The following is a 26,482-nucleotide window of genomic DNA, read 5'->3' as shown; positions in this document are numbered from 1 at the left end:
TTCTCTTGTTCTCTTTCCCACCTTTCATACAAATGGTAGCATTTATTTGAAAATGGATAATAATTACATTTTGTTACCTATAGTTTCCATCTCATTACATTTATACTCCTATATTTTAAGTGTTCTAATTTAGTCTATCTAGTTTCATCTCATGGATTAGTTTAGTTAGTGTTGTAAGCCTAAAGTTAATTAGCACCGTTAAGACCTATTCTTAAAATAAGCAAAAGTAGTCCAAAAATACAATTAACAAAATGATGCAACATCCTTTAATCTATTAACACCCACTCATCCTTCAACCATCTGTCGATTTTGAACAACTTCAACTTTTATCTTTGAACTTTAAATTTTATTTTCTTAATACCTTTGAACTTTGAAATGATTCATCTATTCCCTTACGTCCTTTATCATCTTATGGCTCTTATTGACTCGTAAAACTAATCTACGATGATGGATTGTATCTACGAAACTCTACAACACAAAAGTAAAATATAATATGTATGCATGTATATACATACCAATTTGAGCTTAGATTTGGAGTTCAAACATCTAAACCTTCTTTAAGTTGAGTTTTAATCTCTGACTCTACATTAAAATGAAAAACACACATGGTTAAGTATGACAAAATATTTTATAACACAGTAGGTAAAATTCAAGGTTGGCTCCGAAGGACATAGTAGAAGTCGTCTTCTTTATGTTCCTTAATAGCTTCGCAAACCTATGGATAGGCGAACCTTCCAAACCTACTATAAGGAATGAAAGCCTATGGACTGATTTATGGAATTTTTCCTTGGACTTGTTTATGGAATTGAATTCTTGAATCTGTTTTCCCGGAGGAAATAGAATTTTGATGATAGTAGCTTAAATTCGATGAGAAAAATCAACCATTTAAGATATATGTTCTTAATAAAACCGATTGTTTTTTAAAAGAAATTTAGAGTAGAAACTTTAAATGGTAAAATCAATTCTTTGATTGGGAGAAAATTAAAAGTTAGTTCTTATGATTTATTATTAGAATTTAATCGCTAAAAGTTTCATCAAGAATCTGACCCTGCTACTGTTTAGGAAACTTTTAACTTGTAAGGTTTTATGGAACCAAATACTAATTAATTGTAACCTTTAGGGGCCGTTTGGGGGAAGGGTTGGGTTATGGGGAGTTAGGGTTATGATAAACTTAGTGTTATGATAAACCTAAGATTATGATAAGATGTGTTTGGGGGAAGGGTTATGAAGGAAGTGTTATGATAATATTGTGATAAGATGTATTTGAAGAAGGGTTATGTGGGTAGGGTTATGATAGTATTATAATAAGATGTGTTTGGGGTAGGGTTATATATATTTAATTCATATTATAAATCCAATATACAAATTTCATATATTAACTTACCAAATTGTCATAGTTTTCGTAGAACAATTGGCCTTAATGTCTTTAAATACGACGTTCATTTTTAATCTTTTTCAAGTAATCGTTACGTGCGAATAATTTTTTTTGTTTTTAAAATTCATATTCTAAATCCAATACACGAATTTCGTATATTTAATTTACCAAATCGTCCTAATTTTCATAAAACAATTTGCCTTAATTTATTTAACTACAATGTTCATTTTCAACATTTTTTAAGTATACGTTACGTTTCAATAAATTGATTTTTATGAATATGACACACACGCAATTCGTAAACATGTAAATAAGTGCAAATAATAATTGGAAATACGAAATATTGGAAACGAAACCCCCCATAACCCAATCCTTCCCCCAAACGCCCCCTTAAAGTTATATGGGATAGTTCAAAATATCTCAAGCAATTTTACGATTAAACCTAAAATTTTGTTAACAAATCAGAGAAAAAAATAGAAATAGATGTGGAAATTGCAAGATTGTAGATAACAACTTGAAAATTGGCAAAAGCGGAAAAAATAAGAAAAATTGCAAAATTGCCACACCCCCTATTTTTATAATTATATTAAACCTAAATCTGCTATAGGATAATTGATAGATTCCAACTATAGTGTATTTGAATGAATACAAGATGAGACCGATATCTCATTTTTCAAAACAAGGTGTATTTTGATAACAATTTTCAAATTTAATAAATCCTAACTAAATCTGCTCTTTTTGTTGGTAGAATGCAACCTCCCCTATAATGATGGTAAATATGATTCTCAGGTTTGTTAGATTTTAAATTATTAATAAATAACACATAATATATATTTTTAATAAAATTTTGAAATTATATTTTACAAGATTCTTGAGTTTGCTATATTTTAAACAATTTATTAACAATATCGGTAATTATTATTAAATAATACATAGTATATAATTTTAATAACAATTTTAAATTCGATTACGTTTATTCATATATTTTATTGCTTTTATTTTAAAAAATTCTATTTTGGTGGCAAGTTCGAGGTGTCTTTGGATTCACATTTTTCATTTTTCAAATGGTAAAAATGTAACAAGATAATTTTGGAGTTAATTATTTTAGTTTTTAATTAGATTTAATTTATAGGACGTTATTTTTTAATTCATTTAATGAAAATTATTTGATTATGTGGGAATTGAAATTAATTAAATATTTGTTGGATTAATATTTAATTAATTAGTGGTTTTGGCACGGTGTTTGTTGAGATTTTGATTAAATGATATGTTAAGAGGTTTAAGTAAAGTTGTGGAGTTTTAGTTGAAATTGAATTAAATTAAATAATTATGAATGTTATTTAATTAAATTGTAGAGTAAAAATTTTGTTAGAGATTTGATAATTATAAGAAAGGAAAAAATAATTATATTTGTTGAAATATAATTATTTAAGGAAAAAATAATTTGATTTTAGAGAAAAAGTATTTAATAAGGAGAAAAAGTAAAATAATAATATTTTGGGAAAATATAACTATTTGTAAAAAGATAATTATTTTGGAGAAAGATAAATAATAATTAATTATTTTGAAAAAAAATAAATAATAATTAATTATTTTGGAGAAAGACAAATATTGATTCTAAAAAGAAGTTGATATGATTGGGTAAATAAGGAAAGAGAAGAAATTGGATTTATTTAAAAGAAAAATTGATTATATAATTATTGGAAAATGGAATGTAACATCCAAATAAGGAGTTTTTATTAATTATGTTGAATTATTTGAATGTTATATTAAAGATTGGAGCTAAAATTTAATTGTTGGGTTAAGATAATTCACGTTGTAAGTTACAAGTGATTTATTGGAAAATATTTAATTGATTAAAACAACCAAAGATTTAAGTTAATTTGAGATGTTGAAGTGAAAAATTAGTTTTGGTGGAATTGGATTTAATTAAAAATTTGGATTTTTTGGTGGAATATGATATTAATTATTTGGTTTTGTATAAATAATTAATATAGAAAAATAAAGTTGATTATATTTGTTTTAAAAAAAATCTATGAGGAGTGAGATAATTGATTTAATTAGACGAAAAAGATATATATTTGTTAGGAGAGAGAACAATAGTTTAAATAAACATATATATTTTGGTGAGAGAATAATAATAATACATAATAATAATATAATATTATTATTATTATCGATGGTTATCAATGAATGATCGTTTTGTTAACTTTATCTATTAAAGTCGTATGCATATGAGTGTCCCTCGTGATCACCACCTTTTTATGACTGTATGATTCGACGGAATCATCAGCCTCATGAGATGTTATGTATATGAGTGGTCCGACGGGGTCACTTAGAGCCTGATTGTCGTAAGTGTTCATTCGGGTTCGCTGAAGACCAATTTGTCCTAGGTGTTCTTTCAAGTTCACCGAAGACCACGATACTTCCTTACGGGACTCTAATAGAAAGTTAACATACACTAATGAGACTGTTAGTGAGTTTCTTACTGATTCTTTCTATGTTTAACATTTCAGACAAAGGTAAATGTAGAGGAAAGCTGGCGAGCAACAGAGAAAGATTCATGACATGTCATATGGGGACTCGGTTTTGTTTCCGCGTCTATGTATCATTGCTTCCGTCGTATTCTGTTTTTAATGAACATTTAGTCTTCCTATTTTTAAGAGAGTGTCTCTTTCTTTTTAATAATGACCTCAATTTAGTATAAAGAGTTGAGTTGTAACAAAAGTTTTTTTATTAAATTCTTTAAAATTTAAGTATGACACTAATTTTTTTCCTTCTATCTTGCATATTGAAATTTATTTTTCAATTTCAACAAAAACGAAATATTTATTTAATTACATTGGAACCGTAAATCAACTTACATTACGGTATAACTTTTAGATGATAAGGATTTTTTTTGTTAAATGAATATGTGTTTTTTAAATGCAAAGTAAAATCATATTTTTTCTAGAAAAAAATAAATTTATGTTATTGAATTTCTAATTTTAAAAAATGGAATTATAAATTTTAAGATTATTTGGTATTCAATTGAAATTTGTTGTATTTTTTAAATTTATTTATTTATTATGTTAGATATTTTCGTTTTTTAATAATTTGAATTTTTTAACTAAAAATGGCATTTTAAAATTTTCAAAATTATCTTTTTTGGCAAAATATCATAGATCTTAACAATGGAATCTTTCTCAAAAATAAAAAATATTGCTGCGCATGTCAAAATGAAGAACGGTAATGGTGTTGGCAAAAACTTTCTTTAGGAATTAGAACACAAAGGAACAAAAGAATAAATGCGAAGCTTTTGGCCGATTAAGAGCTTAATTGAATCTGGAATGTAAGAAGAACTTGAATAGCTATCGATTTGAGCGAAATGTATGAATAACGACAAAGGTTTTGAAGGGGATGAAACCTTTCTACAATTGATGGAAGATTTTGAAGCAGACGAAGCTAGGAAACGTATGAAGAACTTGAACGTTTTGAAGGTGATTTGAAGCCGTTTTCTAAAGGTGGAACCAATGCAGAAGAGAAGATAGGTAACGATGAATACTTTCAAAATTTTCTGGGGTTTTAATGAAATTAGTGGTAACTCTTGAATGTCTGTAGATTTGAAGTTTAAATGGAACTTGTATGGGTTAATTTTTTTTGTCTTTTTTTTTTAATTAGAGTTTTTGTAAGGTTTTAATTGTATAGTGATTTTTATTTAATTATAGGTTAGTTGGGGCATTTAAGACATTGCGTAAGAGAATTTTTTATTTTGCTATATTTTCAATTTAACAATAAATTTGTAATTTATCCAAACTAAATATCTTGATTTACCCTTTTGTTATCGGCCTAAAAAAATAAATTTTTGAAAAGAAAAGAATTCCGTAATATTTGGGCCTGCAATCCGGTACGGTGCATCAGTTCGGCAATGGCCCATTTCAAACAGAGAGGGGTGAAAAGAGAAGAGTTACACGGTTGATGAAAGGCGATGGAAAAGCCAGCGCCATTAATACATTAGGGCACTACTCAATGTTTCAAACGTTGTCTCTGTCTCCTGTGTCTTCTTCTACTTTTTAGTTTTCTTATAACTGAAGAAAAAGGAAGAAAAAAAGAAGAAGAAAAAGCTTCTGAAACCAGTAGGAGGAGGAAGGAAGAAGCTTTAGCTTGAAAAGTAATGGCGAAGAAGAAGCAGAAGAAGGGGGAGCAAAAGCCTAAATCCAAACCAATTCCAAACGTTTTGGGTTCTGCAATTACACAAACACTCCAACGGTTTTGCCTGACCAATGACGAAGGTAAATTGGAAATCATGACCCAGATTGAGAAATGAGAAGAAGATGGAGTTTTTCAATTGTGTTCATGTTATATTCCAATGGAATGCTTTAAATAATTTGTGGGTTTTAATGGGTCTTGTGATTTTTGGTTGTGGGTGATTGCTTCTTCTTTCATTTGTTCTTTTTTTTTTTTTTATTTATCAAATATTACGTAGGAGCTTCAAAGCAGGGACTGTTTGTTTGGCTATGTTGGTTGCTCCTGAGTACTTGGTCAAGGCATTGAAAATTGAAATTGGTTTTGAGTATGAATTTCTTAAGATATCTGGTGTGGTGGAAGGCTATTCAATGGAGAAAATTGATCAGAACTCTGAAATTTGAGTTTATTGCGATTGACTCGTCCTAGCTTCTCAAGGACTAATCATATAGATTCTTCTTAATAACGGGCATGGTTCCTTTTTCTCTTTGGAAAACTTCTGCCGACATCTCACAACGGAAAAAACTAATTGCAGAGAAACAATCTAGCCTTTCTAGGTATGACTAGAGATTTTCTGCCTTTTCAGCTGCGATTTGCATCTTTTTGATAAGAAAGGAGGTTTTAGGGTCGTTAAAAGCACACTGGTGGGATGCCCAAACTAGTGTTTTTGTGAAGTCTTATGTTTTCAACTCTTCGAATAGATTAGTTTAGTTAATTTATCTTTCACATTTTCTTTAGTATATACGAGATTTAGCATGTCTGGTGTGGATATGGATTATAAGGCAAACTTTACTGGCCTTTTTATGCTGGGCCCGGCAATGAACTTGGTGCTAGATGTAATGGGTAACATGACTTGGATGATTGTTGGCGATTTGTTTCTTAAGTGCAGCAATAGTCATTCTAATCTTTCTCTATAGTCTATAGTCTATCTTCCTCTTTTTTATTTTTTTTAATATATATATATATATATATATATATTAACGAGAAACATGGATCATAATCTTCATTGATGGGATGAAATTACAAAAAGGAAAGAGTCATGACAGATTGCATAATGCTACTCCATTGTGAGATAAGAGAACTAAGATTGTAATCACAAAAGTAAGATGCGAGTTTACACTAAGAAAGAGTTGCAAACAAAAGGTGATCAAAAAGTTGTATGAAGTCCATTTTCTTGTCGTCAAAGATGTGAGGGTTTTTCTCAATCGACAAGGACCATAGGAAGGCTCTGACGATGAAAGTTCATAAAATCTCCTCGTACTTCTTGAATGGATGATCATTGAGCAGCATAGTCAGAAGAGAAGGGGATCGTTTAGGAGGACTAAGTGATAATTGAATGCATTCTTGATTTTGTTCCAAAAAGCTTGCACAAAATCACAATGAACTAGTATGTTAGAGATTCTTCACTTTTACGGCAAAGAACATATCAAGTAGGGGGAGATACTATCCATGCAGTTTTTTTTAATCAATCACATTTCTTCAAACTCTCAACTCTTTGTTGTTCCTCATGCAATATTTTTCTCCCATGTACAGATATACTAATATTGAAGTCTGTCTTTATCTGTTGTTTAATTAGCCAGTATATGGATGTTTCATGCAGTTTTCACATTTGAAGCTGATCTTTCGAAGCGTGAACGTGCTTTCGTGCATGATGTGTGCAGGAAAATGGGTATGAAATCAAAGAGTTCTGGGTAAGTTTCAATTAGCAATGTCTCCCTTGAGTTTAGATGGCATCTAGTCATATATAGTATAGCTATTTAAAGTAACCTCATATTCCTGGAAGGAAAATTCTCCCCATGTTTGAGAGGCATCTAGTCATGTACCGGTACTATTCTTGGAATGGTGATTTTTCTGTGCACCCAGAATGTCTTTGGCCCCCAGAATATTTTGCTTTGGGTTTCTCAGTTTCTCAACTTTTTGTAGGCATGGAGACCAACGACGTGTGTCTGTATATAAATCCAAACTGCAAATGGAGACGATGAAATTTTCTGAAAAAACCAAAACTGTTTTGGACGACTTGTTTAGTATGTATCCTCCCGATGATGGAGAGTTGGGTAAGGAGACAGTTGGGAACCACAATATAAAGGCTGATAAGCAAAGGCGTAAGAAAGATGACATTTTCTGGAGGCCGTCAACGACCAAGGAAGAGCTAATGAAGAAATTGGGATCATATACGATGAAGAGTGTTGCTAATATGAAAAAGGTTTCTTTGAGTACATGAACAAAAGTGATGAAGTTTACTGGTTTTATGCTGTACCTTCATCTCTCTCTTTTAGTTTTTCTTACATAGGAAATTTGCCTGAAGTTTAAAGGTTATCATCTCAATACCAAAGTAGCTGATAGTGAACTTTTGATACTTTTTTTTTTGTAGATCTCAGAAGAGAGATCTAAGCTTCCAATTGCATCATTTCAAGATGTCATTACTTCAACTGTTGAATCTCACCAGGTTGCTTTTAATATACAACTCTATTCAAATTACTTATCATCTTTAGACTGCCAAAAAAAATTCCATTGTTCTTGTGCATTTTTTTACGTGGTTTTTTGGAGCTAGTGTTGGTTGGTCTCTGATTTCCTTATCTTAACCGATGCATCAATTTCTATCCCAATAACTGCCTGATCATTGTTTTAAGCAGGTCGTTCTCATATGTGGTGAGACTGGGTGTGGAAAGACAACGCAGGTTACCAATTCTTTCTCTTTAATGATTGCTACTTATTTCCCCTTTGAATCCATCATTTCTTGCTTGCCTAACGCTCTGTTTTGGATGCAATGAATTATTTTCTAATAGGTGTATTTATCCCCGTCTTTGGTCCCATATATGAGTTGCATAGTTTGTTGGCATTCTATATACTTTTTTACATCCCACCTCTTTGGACAAGAATTAGGAAGAAACAGATGTGAAATTTGAACGAGATATCCATCCCTTGCTCCATCAATGACATCCTCATGAATCACCTTAGGCCTCAGGGGTTTGGACCATTTCATGTTTCTAAGCTCTGTTTATCTTAAAAAAAAGAGAAGAAAATAATCACCCCTTGAACTAGTATTCACTTGTTCTATAGGGAAATCTGGTTCTCCACAAATTAGTAGCTGATTTTTATTTTTTTTATTTTTGCATTTTGAATGTGGACCAAGGAAAATTATGACACTCATTACAATGCTGTTTGTCTTTGATGGTATTACCACCATAAAGCTTGATGATCTTTCATGTTTTGTATAGGTCCCTCAGTTTCTTTTGGATTATATGTGGGGTAAGGGAGAGACGTGTAAGATAGTTTGTACCCAACCTCGACGAATATCTGCTGTATCAGGTTAGCTCTATTTATTACCATTTTACTGTCTTTTTTTCTTTTGAAATTATTTTTTCCCGGACATTACTGTTATTAGTCGTTTTACTTCCATTTCTTTGAATGTTGGCTTCTTCTGTTTTAGTTTCTGAGCGAATCTCCTATGAAAGAGGAGAAAATGTTGGAAGTGATATTGGATACAAGGTATTTTTCCTGCCGGTTGTTTACACCAAAAGATATCTAATTAGCTAGCTCGTGTAGAATTTTATTATCCTTTGGAGTTTCAGTGAGGGGATCAGTTTTGGTCAATTTCTCAAAGTAACTGCTGTTGGGAAGATGTTTATGATTAAAACATGATAGGACTTTATCAATTCAATCGCTTTGTTCTTGCTGCTTGTATGGTCTGCCTACGTGTATGTATCTATTGTTTGGGGTTCAACTGTATTGGAATTGTGAAAATTTCTTATTTTATAGCTTATTTTTAAAATTTATACAACGTAAAGTTATTTCTTAATTAGCAAGGGGCACTTTTGGAATTCTCCTCTTGAATATATGGAGATGTATACAACATTGGGTTAATTTTGTTTTCATAAACATTACATCTGGTGACATTTTTTTTTTCTTCATAATGGAAGATACGACTGGAAAGTAAAGGTGGTAGACACTCATCAATTGTACTCTGTACGAATGGTATTCTCTTAAGGGTGCTGATTTCAGAGGGGTTGGGTAAATTAACAATGGAAGCCTCCAGAAAGAGTTGGAAAAATGTTGCTTCGGACTTAACTCACATTATTGTGGTATGTATTCTATTTCTCGCTTGTGGGCTTTGTCATTTTCCTTGCCACATCGTGCATGGTTTTGTTTCTCTAAACTGTTAGGATCTACAGCTGGAAGATTTGGTGCAATTTAGTGTACTTTTGAATTTTGGGGAGTGTTTTCTTCCCAATTTAAATTAACTACCAACTTTTCACCATAAGATTTTTACCATTATTATTTGGATAACAAATAGAAGAGACTTGAAAGAAGATAAAGAATTGCAACTTAGCAAAACAGAGAACCTTCCCATAAATTATCTAGGATTCCCACTCGACGGCAATTATTAAGGATCCCATGGTTGATAAGTTCAGAATAACTTAGCTAAATGGAAGATCTCCTTGCTTTCTTAAGGAGGGTGGCTCTCGTCGATTACTTTGGTCCTTAATGGGCTCCCTTTGTACTTCTTTTTCATCCTCAGAGCTCATAAAGGTTTTATTAAAAACATGGAAAAATTTATTAAAGGTTTCTTTTAGAATTGCCGTCTAGGTTTCCATTGTGTGAATTGGAAAAATTCCTTTTCCTATTACCCGTAGTGGACTTGGAATTGGTTCTGTCAGACATAGAAATCTAGCCTCCTTACCTATTGGTGATTTTCTGAGGATAAACGGCTTTTGAGACAAGTGGTAACTGGTATTTATGGGGAGGACCACTTGGGTGGAAAGGTTTTAATACCCAAGGGAAGCTCAAATGATCGACCTTGGTTTGAATCACTGATACAACTCCTTTGTTGGACAGATTCACTAGTTTCAAAGTTTGTAATGGGCAGTTTATTAGTTCCTGATATGATGTGGGGGGGTGGCTCCTCTCCTCTTTAAGATGGTTTCCTGGTATTTTTAATCTCTTTAAGTTGGGGTGCTACGGTGGCTGATTGTTGGGATAACGATCTGGGAACTTGGATTCTAAGCATTAGAGGAGACATTTTGATAGAGAGATGGACAACCGGGTTGGTTTGATTACTAAATATGGAGGTTGTCTTTGGCGTGTTCGAGCATGTCCTCCAATGTTTAATTATTAGAAAAACAAGACATGTCGAATTGTGTCTGACTTGTGCCTGGCATGTGCTCGAGTGTGTCATGTGTTGAACACCTATAGACATGGACACTTCTTAAAAAATGAAGTATCTGTTGTTTCTATTTCATTAGGAACTCCCTGATCTCCTAATCTCTGGAGTCTTGTCTCAAAATCAAATTTCATTCTTGATTATACAAATTTCAACCATCTTTGATTAAAACATCTTTCTATATTATAATCACCTATTGGTGTTGGATCTATCCTTTTATTTCAATCATTAACGAAATGTTTCTATTACAAAAATTTAAAAAAAAAAAAAAAAAACTCTACAACAGATCATGCAAATCCTTAGACATAAATCTAGAAAGAATGCACCAATGCGTAAACAAGATAAGGGAAGAGTATGTTTGAACTTTTTCTAAAGGACTCTCTCATGTAAAACTTGCCATACAAAAAACTTTGCCTTTCTAGGATTTTTAATTCCTGATGGTAGAGACTGTTTGTAGTAGAAAAGAGATAGTGGTAGAAAAGAGATAAACACCGCATAAAGAAGGATCTACAAGAACTCCTTGAGCCTCTGGCAACCATTTCAGTTGATTCAAAAAAGCATTTTTCTTTCATGAAATGCCTAACCATTTGATGATATGAGAAGGAAGGATAGATTTTTCCTGTTAAGGCCATCATTTCATCTTATAAGATTGTAAAAAGAAGAGGCTGCACAAAAGATAGGCCCAATTGAATTCAAGGGACCACCAAAGGATATATACAAAATTTTTCACGGTAGTACTTGTAAAAAAAACCATAAAGTGGCCCAATTATTGATAATGGTTAGAAATAGTGGGCTTAAGTCATATTGAAAGCCCAAGGGTAGTTAAAATTTACCTTGCCCTAACTTTTATTATTTTAATAAGACTCATGTTGCCTATGAATATTTCCCCTTTTGTACCTTTATTATAATAAGAAAATAATAAGAAACGTTAGCATCGTGGCTTTTCTCCCTATACTAGGGTTTCCACGTAAATTTGTGTTTGTTCTACGTCTCTACTTTCAATATGGTATCAGAGTGGGATATCGAAGAAACCCTAGATGATCAAGCACTTGATGGAACCTTAGTAGAGGGGACAATTGTTGACATTAGTGCTGCCGCTGTCGTTGATGCTCGAATTAGTGATGCCATGGATGAGTGGTTTTGGCGTCTTCAGAACCCACTGACCAGCCAACCACAACCCTCCGACAATCGAAACCATTCAGCTGAACAGGTTCTGCACACGCTGTCGGTCTGGATTTATCCATACTTGTTGCCGTCCCTTTCCAACCAAGCCTTCATGTGCTCCCACTCACGCCTACACCTACATCTTCCACCTTCACCCAATCGGTTCACGCATTGCCGTACGCGCCATCGCATGCACCGCCGTAAGGACTTGTCCAATCGTCGACTCGTGTTCAGTCTCCTACTGCTGTTTTGGTTGCGCCACCTCTTGCTGGGTCAGCCACGAATCGTAGTGGTAGCATCTAGTTTTTTAAAAGGCGCGCCTAGGCGCAAGGCGCATCCCTTGCGCTTATTTGTGGAGAGGCGAGGCGACGATGAAGAGGCGCGGCTGAGGCGCGCGCCTTCCTCCTGGCGCAATAGGCGCAAAAAGCCCACAGGCGCGGGCTTTATAATGTGGGCTGGGCTGTAATTAAAAAAAAAAAAAATTTATACCGTTTTACATATTATATTTACCTATTACGTGTAACTTGGGTGTGAAGAAACGAAACGACGGCTCGACTTCAAGATCCTTTCTGCGGCTGACAACGAAACGACCTCCGTTGAACTCCTTCCTCGACTACTATTCCTTTCTGTACAATTTCCGCCCCTTTCTGCGGAAATTCTGTCACCAGCAGCAGTGCCGGCAAGGGCCACGACACCGACCACCTTCTTCTTTTTCTATCCAATCTTATTAAAAAACATTCCTTTGGTGCTGCTGCTGTGCTGCCATTACTCTGTTTTTTTGGTGCTTTTTCTTTTTCCATCCAATCTTATTAAAAAACAATCCTTGGTGTTGCTGTTGCCTTACTCTGTTTTTTGGTGCAAAAACAAAGGAGAAGAGAAGACAAAGAATTCAAAACATGGCTAATGAAAGTTCTAAAAAAGATCTAGCATGGAAATATGGTCGATTGCAAAATGACCAAGATATAAATACGTTTGTCTGTGGATTTTGTTCGAAAGTAACAAAAGGAGGGGTATATCGATTGAAACAACACCTCGTTGGTGGTTATAGAAATGCCACAGCTTGTAGAAAATGTCCGGATCATGTGAAGGAAGAAATTAAAGATTACATGTCCAAGAAAAAGGAGATCAAAGAACAAAGAAATTTGATTGTGGACATTGATGTACAAGATTACGGTATCGAGGATGAAGATGAAGGGAGTATTAGTGTAAATAACAGAGCAACATCAAGTGGCTCGAGCTTGAAGAAGCCAAGACAAAAGGGTCCAATGGATGCATTTTTTACTCCCAATCTAGAAATTGTGGTTCAAAATAGAAAGAACGACAAAGAAAAACAAACTTCGTTGAATGCAGCGTACAAGAAGGAAATGAGGGAGCACACCATCCAAAGAATTGCTCGATGGTTTTATGATGCAGGAGTGCCTTTGAATGCTTGCACATATGATAGTTTTGCCTCTATGATTGAGTCAATTGGGCAATTTGGTCCTGGATTGAAACCACCAACATATCATGAGTTGAGAGTCCCATGTTTGAAGAAGGAATTAGAAGCAACAAATGAGTTGATGAGCAGCCATAAAGCAGAGTGGGCTAAGGTTGGATGCACTGTTATGGCTGATGGGTGGACCGATAAAACAAATAGGACATTGATTAACTTTTTAGTTAATAGTCCTAAGGGCACCATGTTTATTGAGTCCATCGATGCTTCATCTTATGTGAAGGATGGAAAGAAGATGTTCGAGCTACTTGACAATTTTGTAGAGTGCATTGGAGAAGCAAATGTTGTACAAGTAGTTATTGATAGTGCCTCAGCAAATGTGATGGCAGGTAAGAATGTAAACTATTATGCTAAAAGGGAGATTGTTAGATTTTGTGAGTTCTATGCTAAATGTATACTTATTTTCTTTGTTAATAGGGAGATTGTTAGAAGCAAAGCGACCACAATTAATATGGTCTCCATGTGCTGCTCATTGCTTAGATTTGATGTTGGAGGATATATACAAGATCTCCAATATTCGCAAAGCATTGAAAAGAGGCATGGAGATTAGCAACTTCATCTATGTTCGTCCTGGATTATTAAACATGATGCGACGATTTACTAACCAAAAGGAGTTAGTTAGACCAGCCAAGACTCGCTTTGCTATTGCTTTCATTACATTATCGAGTATACATCATTAAAAGAACAACTTAAGGAAGATGTTTACTTCAGATGAATGGAAGGATAGCAAATGGAGTAACGAGCAACAAGGAAGGCGAGTAGTTCAAACTATTTTGTTGGCTAGTTTTTGGACTACAATTGTGTTTGCTCTTAAAGTATCTGGCCCACTAGTTCGAGTTCTTAGATTGGTTGATGGCGGAAAGAAGCCACCTATGGGATATATTTATGAGGCCATGGATAGAGCTAAAGAAGCTATTGCTAAGTCGTTCAATAATAATGAAAAAAAATACAATGACATTTTCACCATAATTGATAGAAGATGGGAGCTTCAGTTGCATCGTTCTCTGCATGCAGCGGGGTATTATTTAAACCCGTCATTCTATTATTCGAATCCTAGCATCCAAGAGGATGATGAAATAGTTAACGGGCTCTACTCATGCATAACAAAAATGGTTGCTTCATTAGACGTCCAAGACAAAATACTTGCAGAACTAAGCAATTATAAGAGAGCTGAAACATTGTTTGGACAACCTTTAGCAATCAGACAAAGGGACAAAATATCTCCAGGTAAATTTCAACTAACCGATTAGTCGATTACTCAACAATACTCAACAATAATTATTTTATTAATATATATTTTTTGTTTGTACGTTGTACCTTGTACCTTGTACCTATAGTGGAATGGTGGGATAATTTTGGACAATCAATTCCAAACTTGCAAAAGTTTGCTATGAGAATTTTAGGTCTTACTTGTAGTGCTTCTGGATGTGAACGTATCTGGAGTGTGTTTGAGTAGGTTAGCTTTCCTCTCCTTTACATGCGAATGTAATTTTGTTGTTTCATTGGCAGTGACAATGAAATTTTCTAATTTTGTAGCTTCATAGCAAGAAACGAAATAGGCTTTCTCAAAGTCGTTTGAATGATTTAGTGTTCATCAAATACAATAGAGCATTAAAACGTCGATACAACCTTCGAGATATCGTCGACCCCATCTCTTTAAGAGATATTGATGATAGTAACGAATGGTTGATTGGAAGATTGGATGATGATTCTGAGGAGGAGGATGAGCTGGTATTTGACGATGATACTTTAACGTGGGGTGATGTTTCAAGAGCTGCCGGAGCAAAAAAACCAACCTTCTATTCTAAAGCTAGGGCCTCAGGAGCGACTAATGTTTCATGTTCATCCTCGTCTACTACACAACCTACACCAAACAAATAAATTTGGATGACTCTAATCAGGAAGAAGAAGATACCGATGGCTATAAGTCGAACGAAGGAGTGAATGAAGATGAGGATCAATTTAGTGATGATGAGTTTGATCTTTAGGAATGAACTTTTATTTTGATTGTTGTTGAATTCTGACTAGTTTTCTATTGTGTTTTGTTTTTTAGGTAGAAAACTAATATTATAATATTTTATACATTAGAGTTAATTCTCATTTTTACATTGGTTATTTACTTATATTTTATACATTGTTTGTCCTTTCAATTTTTATATATATATAGTGCGTCTCATGAAAAAAAGCCCGTGCCTTTTTGTGCGCCTTGCGCCTAGGCTCTAGAGGACCATTGCGCCTTAGTGTGCCTTGAGCCTTTAAAAACACTGGTAGCATCGAGGTTGGAAATCCCCAAACCTACTCGTCTTTTGCGGTAGGTGAGTCCTCAGCACAGTCAAAGGCCCATGAGCAGGGTGCGCCTCCTGGTTTCACTCAACATCAGCTGGAAATGTTTCGACAGCAAATTGCAGCGATTGAGGCAATACTAAGGGCTCAGTCCAACACCCGTTTGACCTCACCAGTGTATTTTGAGAATCCGGTAACCTAGCTCCCTACTTTGTTCTCTTCTTATGTGTCTAATCCAGTGGCACAATCTACAGGACATTTTCCAGGGGAGAACAAAACTATTTTTCGTGGCCCAATCTATTAAAATGATCTTTGAAGGGCACCGTAAGTTTGGTTTTTTGGCGGGGAGATACCTCGTCCTACACTGGGAGACCTTCAGGAACGATATTGGAAATGGGAGGATTCTCTTATTCGGTCCACATTGATCAACAATATGGAACCATAGATTGATAAGCCCTTACTGCTGCAACTGCTAAAGATATTTGGGATACGACCCATAAATTGTATTCCAAGCGTCAAAATGCCTCTCATTTATACACTCTGCAAAAACAAGTTCATGAATGCAAACAAGGGACAACGTATGCGGCATCCTTCTTTAATAGACTCCTTTATCTAGCAGGAAATGGACCTATGCAGAGAAATTGTTTGGAATTGTCCCAGCAATGGGATACAATACTTTACTCTAGGATCGAGGAGGTTGACAGGAATATGTTTTTTTGTTGGTCTCAACCTGAAGTTCGATATTGTTTGCGGACGTATACTGAGCCAAAGACCTATACCCTCCTTGATGGAGGTTTGATCTAAGGTTCGTCTTGAGGAGGATTGTACTAGTGCTATGAGTAGTCTAACGACTTCGACTATTGATTTCGCTGCCTTTAGTGTGAGTTTTCCTAGTCATGACAGTGAGAAGCACAATGGAAAACTGATCCCTGTTTGTGAACATTGCAAGAAATAGTGGCATTCCAAGGAGCAGTTGTTGAAACTACATGGTCATCTCCCAAGAGGTAGAAACGTCCTTCCAACAACAAACAGAACACAAGGCGAGCTTATGTGAGTCTACTAGCCCTTCTCAACCACTTGGGGATCCCAATCCGACTACACTGGGAGCTATTGCCCAGTTAGGTATACCTTAGTCCTTGGCTCCCATTGCCTGGAAGGGGTTGATTTTCCCTTTTGAAGGGTTGACTTTACCCAATGTGTTGCTTGTGTTCCGAATTTTCTATAATCTATTGTTTATAAGCAAGATTACTCGTGAATTAAATTGCAACCGACATTTTTATTTGATTCAGTTTCTTTTCAGGACTTGAGCTCGGGGAGGATGATTGGCATTGCCCAACACAATAAGAGACTCTACCTGCTTGATGATGACGCCTCCTCTAGTAGCATTACTAGGACTGGTCTTTTATCTTCATATATACTATTTCAAAAAAAGACTATGTTGTGGCATTGCTGTTTAGGCCACCCCATCTTTCAATATATGAAATACTTATTTCCTCATCTTTTTTCTGAAGTTGATATTTCTACCTTGTCTTGTGATGTGTGTATTCGGGCTAAACAACATTGAGTCTCTTTTCCATCGCAACCATATAAGTCAACCCAACCTTTCACTTTTGTCCATAGTGATGCTTGGGGATTGTCCAAGGTCACTACCTCCTTTGGTAAATGGTGGTTTGTTGCCTTCATTGATGACCATACTCTTCTTACTTGGGTTTTCCTCATTTCCACAAGTTCGAGGTCATCTTCACGTTTCGAGACTCCTATCACATTGTAGAAACACAATTCAATGCAAAGATTGCAATCCTATGGAGTGATAGTGGTCGTGGATTTCAAAACCAGACCCTTAATGAGTTTTTGTTCTCCAAAGGAATTTTCTACCAAAGTTCCTGTGCTTACACCCCTACAAAACGAAGTTGGCGAACAAAAGAATTGTCACCTTTGAGAAGTTTCCCGTTCACTTATGTTGTCTACTTCCCTTCCTTCATATCTCTAAAACGATGATGTTCTCACTGTAACTCATTTCGTCAACCAGCTGCCTTCCCTGGCCCTACACCTCCAAATCCTCTTTAGAATGTCCCAAAGAATCCTATCCCTCCACTTGTCTCATCTTTGATGTCCCCCTTCGGGTGTTCAGGTGCATAACCTATGTTCATAACCATGGTCCTAACCAAACTAAATTCACCCCTTGGGCTCAAGCTTGCGTGTTTGTTGGGTACCCTTTGCACCAACGAGGTTATAAATGCTTCCACCCGTCTTCGCGTAAATACTTTGTTTCCATAGATGTCACCTTTCTCGAGGATCGTGATTTCTTTTTGTTAGCCTACTTTGGGGGGAGAGTATGAATGAAGAGTATAACTATGTGGTTCCCTTAGGGTCTACCTATCCTACTTTGGTTACCTTACTTGACCCAAAGCCTCACAATACAGGCCTACCTACAAACTAAGTTCCCTGAAAAACCTATTATAGGAGGAATCTCAGAAAGGAAGCCGGATCTTCTGCTGTTCAGTTGGATTTAGTGCATGATTATGAACCTTTACGAGATCAAGGTATGACCGATTCCATTAACTCACATATTAATGACAAGTTTGAGACGAATTCCACTAACACACATATCGACAGTAAGGTGGGTGAGAATGAAGGGTTTGAGAATAACGGATCCAAGACAGATGTCCCTAAAGATATGGTTGAGAAGGAAAATGTTGATGAGGTCATAACAGATAGAGAGGATAGGGTTGATGAGAATGAGGTCGTTTCAAAATCTATTGAAAATAAAACCAAACAGGACCATCTAAGAAGCATCAGTAAGTATGATCATTTCCTTGATCTTCCTATTTCGCTGAGGAAAGGTACCGGGTCCTGTATAAAGTACTCCATTTTTAACTATGTTTTGTACGAGAACCTTTCACACCGATTCAGAGCCTTCACTGCCAGCCTTGACTCTACTATGATACCCAAGAATATCCACCTTGCCTTAGAGTACCTTTAGGGGAAGACTACTGTCATGGAAGAAATGAGAGCCTCGGAAAAGAACAGGACTTTGGATCTCTGCACACTTCCTAAGGGACACAAGACTGTGGGATGTAAATGGGTGTTTGCACTCAAGTACAGAGCAGATGATACCCTTGACACACATAAGGTCAGGTTAGTTGCAAAAGAGTTAACCCAGAATTATGGGGTTGACTATTTTGAGACTTTTTTTCCTATTGCAAAGTTAAGCACCGTTTTTTTAAAGGAGACAACCTCTTTATTAATGTATTAATAACGAGACAAAAGCTCATAGTGCAAGAGAATTATACAATGAGCATGTAAACCGTGGATCGAGAGGTGCACCTGGGTATCTCAACTAGGTTGACACCCCATAGCACCCTCATCATATCCAAACAAGCTAAGTACCAGACAAATGAGAAATGTTCAAGTTATGGCATGCAAAGTGCATATAGTCCTTCCACGGATGTTAAGAATGCAAAGTTAAACACCGTTGGAATCTTCTTGTCCCTTTTATCAACTTGATGTTAAGAATGCATTCTTAAATGGAGTTTTAGAAGAGGAAGTGTATATAGTCTTTCTATAGATTTGAAGCTGAGTTTTATAATCAAGTTTGCAAGCTTCGGAAGTCTTTGTACGGCTTGAAGCAGTCTCGGAGAGCTTGGTTTGATAAGTTTACCACTTTCGTCAAGTCTCTGGGGTACAATCAGGGACATTTTGATCACACTTTGTTCACAAAAGTCTCCAAGACTGGGAAAATTGCAGTATTGATTGTCTATGTTGATGACATTATGCGTGCTATCTAGTGATGACATCGTTGAGATCATCCAACTAAAGAAAGAGATGGGGAATCAGTTTGAAATTAAAGACGGGAATCTGAAGTATCTCCTTGGAATGGAGGTTGCTAGATCTAGAGAGGGCATTTTCGTGTCGCAGTGAAAGTTCACCCATGATTTATTAGTTGAAATATGTGTGATGGGATTTCGTTTTGTCGATACGTCCATCGAGTTCAATGCCAAACTCGGAATTTAGGTGACAGGATTTCTATGGATAAAGAGAAATATCAGCGCCTTGTGGGAAATCTGATTTACTTATCTCACACTAAGTCTAACATCTCTTATGCTGCGAGTACTGTCAGTCAGTCCATGCAGGCTCCTTATGAAGACCACATGGAGGCAGTTAACATAGTTATGAGATATTTAAAAGCAACTTCTGGTAAAGGGTTCAGGTTCAGGAAGATTGACAAAATGTGTATTAAGGCCTATACTGACTTTGGTTGGGCTGTCTATTGTTGATAGAAAATCCACCTCGGGATATTGCACTTTTGTGTGGGGCAATCTCGTTACTTGAAGAAGTAAGAAGCAAGGAGTTGTGGCTAGAAGCAGCGCTGAATACAGGGCCATGAGTTTGGGAATTTGTGAGGAAATATAGCTTTAGAAGGTGTTGTTTGATCTTTGTCAAGACTATGAGGTGCCTATGAAACTATTCTGCGATAACAAGGCAGCTATTAGCATTGCCAATAATCCGGTCCAACGTGACAGAGCTAAACATGTGGAGATTGACAGACACTTTATCAAAGAGAAATTGGACAATGGTAATATTTGCATCCCTTACGTTCAAGCCAACAGATTGCTTATATTCTCACAAATGGGCTCCTCAGACAAAGCTTTGATTCATGTGTTAGCAAGTTGGGTTTAGGGTTTAGGATTTGCCCTAATTTTTTATTATTTTAATAAGGTTTGTGTTGCTATAAATGTTTCCCTCTCTGTACCTTTATTATCATAAGAAAATAATAAAAAACATCGGCATCATGGTTTTTCTCCATGTATTTGGGTTTTCATGTAAATTTGTGTTTGTTCTACGTCTCTACTTGGAACAGTAAGAAATAAAAAAAAATGTTCAATGAAAGCTAACTTTCTCTGTGCCTTCTCAAGACACTTACATTCCCTAGAAAGACTCTTTTATTCCTCCACATTACGACTTTATTTCACCTGCTATTTAATGTTCCAGTATTACATTTTTCTTCATCTATGCATTATGAATACATGTCTTTTTTGGCCTTTTAATTATTCTTATTTTTTTGTTTGTAGGATGAAGTTCATGAAAGGGACCGTTACTCGGACTTCATTCTAACAATTTTGAGGTATACTAATGTTGATTCTCTCTTATGTGTGAGTTATTTATTACTGGTCTCTTTTTGAAATTTTTGACAAAAAAAACTTGTCAGTTATTCTGAAATAGTAACTTTTCGCAAGAAATTGAAAGAAGATGAGAAATGTTGTCCCACAATACTTGCTCTCTCCCTTGCTGATTTTTTGTATTCTGTTGTTATGTCAAAAGAAAAAAGAAGAGAAAAAAAAATCTATAGTTGTTATGTCACAAGGATTCTTTGATAGGAAACTCTATCTAGAAGCCAAGAGGAATGGAAAAAAAAAAAGATCTTTGATGTCTTTCAATATTTGGATGGTATATGGTTAAGTTTTCTTGTACCAAATTATCCATATTGACATACAAGTAGTTTTCTTCCACCGTCCACAACATTTGCTACTTTTGCAATTAGCTAGGAAGTACAGACATTTCTTTTAACATTGTGTGTGACTTTTGAGTCAACCTGTGTTAGGCTTTTACTTGGTCATGGACATGCTAGACACTCTAAATTATGCATGTTTGAGTATTTAGACTTCTATAAGCAAGGTACCAAGGAAAGATCTTCACTTTCTTGAGAATTTTAAGCTTCCTGGCAGGGGTAGGCCATTGGGAAGTTGTTTTTCGTGACCCCCTTAGTGAAGTATAGGAACGGACTTGGTGCATCCATATCAATCCAAAGTTCGTGTTTCTTTCACAGTTTCACCTTTGTTCTCCACTTTGGGATTCGTTATTTTATTAAAAGTTCTGTGTATTTTCCTTCACTCCTTTTCTTACTTGTTTGCAGAGACTTGCTTCCATCATATCCTCATTTAAGGCTGGTTAGTTCTATTCTTCTTTGGTTTTACTTGAGCTTTTTTTCCCCTTTTACTATTCATACTGCTATTCAAATTATTCATACCTCTCTTGTAATCATAGAAAACAAGACAATTTTGACGATTTATGGTGGCTTGTCATTTGGTATGTCTGAGATGCGTACTTTTGTTTTATATCTTACAGATACTCATGAGTGCTACAATTGATGCTGAACGGTTTTCAAAATATTTTGGAGGCTGTCCAATCATCAACGTTCCTGGATTCACCTATCCTGTAAACCTCCCGCTCTGATCTTGTAGTTTTGAATTGGTATGTAATTTAGGGCCCTATTCTAACACTTAAATATTCAGGTAAAAAGTTTCTATCTGGAGGATATACTTTCTATATTGAAATCTTCGGAAGAGAACCACCTTGATGATACAGTGGGTGTTTCGGATGGGGAACCTGAGCTAACCGAAGAAGACATTCTTGCTTTGGATGAATCAATTGAAATGGCTTGGTTGAATGACGAATTCGATCCCCTTTTAGAATTGGTTGCTTCTGGTGGATCCTCTCAAATTTTCAATTATCAGCATTCTGTGACTGGGTTAACACCTCTAATGGTTCTTGCTGGAAAGGGTAGAGTTTCCGATGTTTGCATGCTGCTCTCTTTTGGTGCTATGTGTGAATTACAGGCCAAGGATGGCACAACTGCACTGGAATTGGCCGAACGAGGAGATCAGAAAGAAACTGCTGAAGCAATCAGAAAACATTTGGAGACTTCCACGTCCAACTCCAAGGAAGAACGTCAGTTGATTGGTGCATATCTTGCAAAAAATTCTAATTCTGTTGATGTTCGTCTTCTAGAGCAGTTGTTAGGAAAAATATGTCTTGATTCAAAAGAAGGAGCTATTCTTGTTTTCCTTCCTGGGTGGGATGACATTAGCAAGACTCGAGAAAGATTATCAATCAATCCTCTTTTCAAAGATGCATCAAAATTTCTGATAATCTCTCTTCATTCAATGGTTCCTTCTAAAGAGCAAAAGAAGGTATTCAGACGACCTCCTCCTGGTTGTCGCAAAATTATTCTGTCCACTAATATTGCTGAAACGGCCATTACAATTGATGATGTGGTTTATGTTATAGACAGTGGATGGATGAAAGAAAAAAGTTATGATCCTTACAGTAATGTTTCTACTTTTCAATCATCTTGGATATCGAAGGCTAGTGCCAAGCAGCGTGAGGGTCGTGCAGGTCGCTGTCAGCCTGGGATATGCTATCACCTTTATTCAAAGTTTCGTGCATCGTCTCTTCCTGATTTTCAAGTTCCTGAAATTAAGAGAATGCCAATAGAGGAACTCTGTTTGCAGGTGCATTTTTCCTAGTTCTTAGCAATATTTACTAAGATCACATAACCATTCTCTCTAAAACATAATTGTATATTGAACTGCTTGTTGATTTGTTATTCTGTTGCATAATTGTACCAAAGCTTAATGTGACTGAGTGGTTGTGAGAAGAGAGTGGCATTGAACTCAACTGGATTGATTACCTACTCAACTGATTTTCTAACCATTGTTGACAGTAAAAACGATAACTCATAGTGAATACATGGTTTTTTTTTTTTGAACCACCGGGAATATATGAACTAATTTCATTAAATTCTGACCAACTGATTTTGGATCTCAGTTTTACATTTTCCTTATTATGCATACTAGATAAGTTGATATGTGGTTGGATCTAAGCTATTCCAAATTTTAGAATCCCCTTTGATTTGTTTTTGGCCATGCAAATTGTTTCCAGAGGGATGTTTTCCTTTCAGATATAGTCTGAATTATGTGTTCTTTTGAAGTATTAGGAACCCCGTTTTTAATATTGAATATGTATGACACTTTAGCATCCCCTTGTTTAATTGTTTTAATTGTGTATTTATTTCACAGGTGAAATTGCTTGATCCCAATTGTAAGATAGAGGTTTTCTTGCAGAAGACTTTGGATCCTCCAGTTTTTGATACTATCCGTAATGCAATCTTAGTCCTTCAGGATATTGGGGCTCTGTCACTAGATGAGAAACTGACTGAGCTGGGGAAGAAATTAGGTTCATTGCCTGTCCATCCAGTCACAAGCAAGATGCTTATCTTCGCCATACTGATGAACTGCCTTGATCCTGCTCTAACTCTGGCTTGTGCTTTGGACTACAAGGACCCTTTCACTCTTCCGATGTTACCAAGCGAACGAAAGAAAGCTGCTGCTGCTAAAGCCGAGCTTGCTTCTTTGTATGGTGGGCATAGTGATCAACTGGCTGTTGTTGCTGCATTTAATTGCTGGAAAAATGCTAAAGGAAGGGGTCAAGCGCGTTTCTGTTCTAAATACTACATCTCTTCGAGCACTATGACTATGTTATCTGGCATGCGGAGACAACTTGAGATGGAACTAGTTCAAAATGGTTTTATACCTGAGGATGTTTCAACTTGCAACTTGAATGCTTGTGACCCTGGCATACTCCACGCTGTCCTTGTGGCTGGTTTATATCCAAAGGTGGGAAGATTACTTCCACCCCAGAAAAGGGGAAAGCGGGCTGTCATTGAAACTTGTTCAGGGAGCAGAGTTCTTTTGCACCGACATTCCCTTAACTTTGAACTGTCACTCAAGCAAACAGATAGTCATCCTCTAATTGTTTATGATGAGGTAACCCGTGGGGACGGTGGTACACACATTAGAAACTGCACTGTTGTTGGGCCTCTCCCATTATTAATGGTTGCAAAGGACATTGCTGTTGCCCCTGCAAGGATGAGCGATAATTGTAAAGGTGGTACCGAAAATAACAATAATGGCAATGATGAAGCTGGTATAGATGAAACTGCTCAAGAGAAGATGGATATAGAAAATAAATCAAATCAACAGCCAGAAGAGATGATTATGTCCTCCCCTGATAACGCAGTAACTGTGGTTGTTGACCGTTGGCTGCAGTTTTGGTCAAAGGCACTTGATATTGCTCAGTTATACTGCTTGAGAGAGCGATTATCTTCAGCAATCTTATTCAAAGTAAGTGGTTATAGACTCGAATTCAAGGTTTCAAACTTGCTCGCACTTTCTTCATTATTGTAGTAACTTTTTATTACTGCATTTCAGGTAAAGCATCCAAATGGAGTTCTTCCTCCTGTTCTTGGGGCCTCTATGCATTCCTTGGCTTGCATTCTATCTTATGATGGCTTATCTGGTATTTCATTAGAATCAGTAGAAATGTTGACGTCGATGGTAAATGCGACTGAAATTGGCCAATTTGCACCTGGGAGGTCCGTAGGAACACATAAGAAAGTAAGTTGGTTTCATAAATTGCATCCAAATTATAACAATTTTAGTGTTCCCGAAGCTAATGGAACATCAATTTTGAATGATCCGTTAAGTCAGAATCTTTTACCAACACCTGATTTTAGAACAGCAAACCCAAGTGACCCATCAAGCCCTTATGTTAGGGCTTCACCCAATTCAGCCTATGCAAGGTCGACACCACAGTCACAGAGAGAGCATAAGCCTTTCAAGCTGGGAAAACCCTCTCGAGACCAAGATGCTGCCCAGCAGCAGCAGCAGGAGCAGCAGCAGCAGGAGCAGCAGCAGCAGCAGCAGCACGCACAAGAGCACAACACACGTAAACAAAGAAACTCCCACAAGGAGCGCATGGCAGCTAAACAACAGAAGCCTCCATCGGGAGACCTCAGTTTAAATGGGTATGGATTAAATACATATGGACCATATGGCCATCGGGGTATCTCTCTAAAGCGGCCGCGCTCAGTTATGACTGGAGGTAAAGCCATTACCTTGCCTTTGGCTTAGCTTATTTCATGCGATCTTTTTGCTATTTTTTTAGTGAATTTTCGGTGTCCAACAACGGTGCTTTGTTTGTACTGGTAATCTTGTCAGCCAGCATCTTACTATCTGTTTCAATTTTTCCTTGTTGCTCTTCGACAGATGGTCTAGTGGTTCAGGCCTCGGGGGAAGGGAAGTTTGCTGCTTTTATAGATGAAACAAGCATCATACAAATCCATCTGCTATAGTTGGCTTTCAGGTACAATTGTAATTAAAGTAGATGACAGGGTTCGGTTTTCGCCTTTCCTAGCATCAAAGCAATACAGGCTCTTTTAGGTATATCGTTCTGGGTTTCAGCACATTAGAACAGATGTGTTAGTATAATGATATTATTATCAATGAGAGGATTTATGCTTCCTTATAACTCTTCTCAATTCTCTCTGTATACAAATCTCACTGAATAGCCATGCTATGAGATTGGGACTAGCTTATGGCTCTTTAGTAGTTTGTTCTTCTCTCTGCCATGTCATATAAACTGAGAAATTTACTCATTTGTTTTTAGATGATCCAATAGATATACAACTCTTTTGCACAATTTGGCCCTGTCTTGTCTCCTTTATTGTCATTTTCATTTTCTTTGGTGTAGCTGCTTGTGAAAATTGGTAAACATTCGATTTTTAAAATCAAGCTTATAAATATTCGTTTCACCTTTAAATTTCTTAAATTTCTGTCTACTTTTATTAAAATTTTAAAAACTGAGTTAAATTTTGTAAACCGAAATCAAATCAATTCTCATCGTGAAGACCACCAAATGGAGCTGTGATTTTTTGAAGATATGTTAGATAGGTGACTAATGTGTGTTTCCTCTGATCTTTTTCCATCTAATTTGTTTTATTCCTCAGACATTTTTGCAACTTATTAATATTTCATTTTGAATCATCATCTGTTGGCTATTATAATGCTATGTCGATGTCTACAAATATTGATGATACAAAGTATGAATTCGTTCGAATCCAACTTGAGTGTAATTAGTATTTTATTTTGTAAATATCATGTTT

General features: G+C 35.9%; 1 protein-coding gene across 8 annotated transcripts; it reads left to right on the top strand.

Moving 5' to 3' along the window:
- Positions 1-5,323: 5,323 nt before the first annotated feature.
- Positions 5,324-26,019, top strand: LOC103493002 (DExH-box ATP-dependent RNA helicase DExH6). 8 transcript variants are annotated; one of them, XM_008453612.3, is made up of 16 exons: positions 5,328-5,646; positions 7,200-7,290; positions 7,523-7,802; positions 7,971-8,045; positions 8,233-8,277; positions 8,818-8,908; positions 9,030-9,088; positions 9,520-9,681; positions 20,772-20,824; positions 21,614-21,647; positions 21,826-21,915; positions 21,993-22,991; positions 23,559-24,662; positions 24,750-24,935; positions 25,029-25,422; positions 25,587-26,019. In XM_008453612.3, the coding sequence occupies exons 1-16, from the start codon at positions 5,529-5,531 to the stop codon at positions 25,670-25,672; spliced, it is 3,867 nt and encodes a 1,288-aa protein (XP_008451834.2). In that variant the 5' UTR covers positions 5,328-5,528; the 3' UTR covers positions 25,673-26,019. The 8 variants fall into 8 exon arrangements, with proteins under 8 accessions (XP_008451837.2, XP_050943011.1, XP_008451834.2 ...); XM_008453615.3 differs by lacking the exon at positions 25,587-26,019 and having other exon boundaries at positions 5,324-5,646; positions 25,055-25,263; XM_051087054.1 differs by lacking the exon at positions 25,587-26,019 and having other exon boundaries at positions 5,326-5,646; positions 25,060-25,419.
- Positions 26,020-26,482: the final 463 nt, after the last annotated feature.

The sequence above is a fragment of the Cucumis melo genome, chromosome 7 (assembly GCF_025177605.1).
Source record: "Cucumis melo cultivar AY chromosome 7, USDA_Cmelo_AY_1.0, whole genome shotgun sequence".
NCBI classification, from domain to species: domain Eukaryota; kingdom Viridiplantae; phylum Streptophyta; class Magnoliopsida; order Cucurbitales; family Cucurbitaceae; genus Cucumis; species Cucumis melo.
This window is presented reverse-complemented; position numbering and strand designations above follow the sequence as displayed.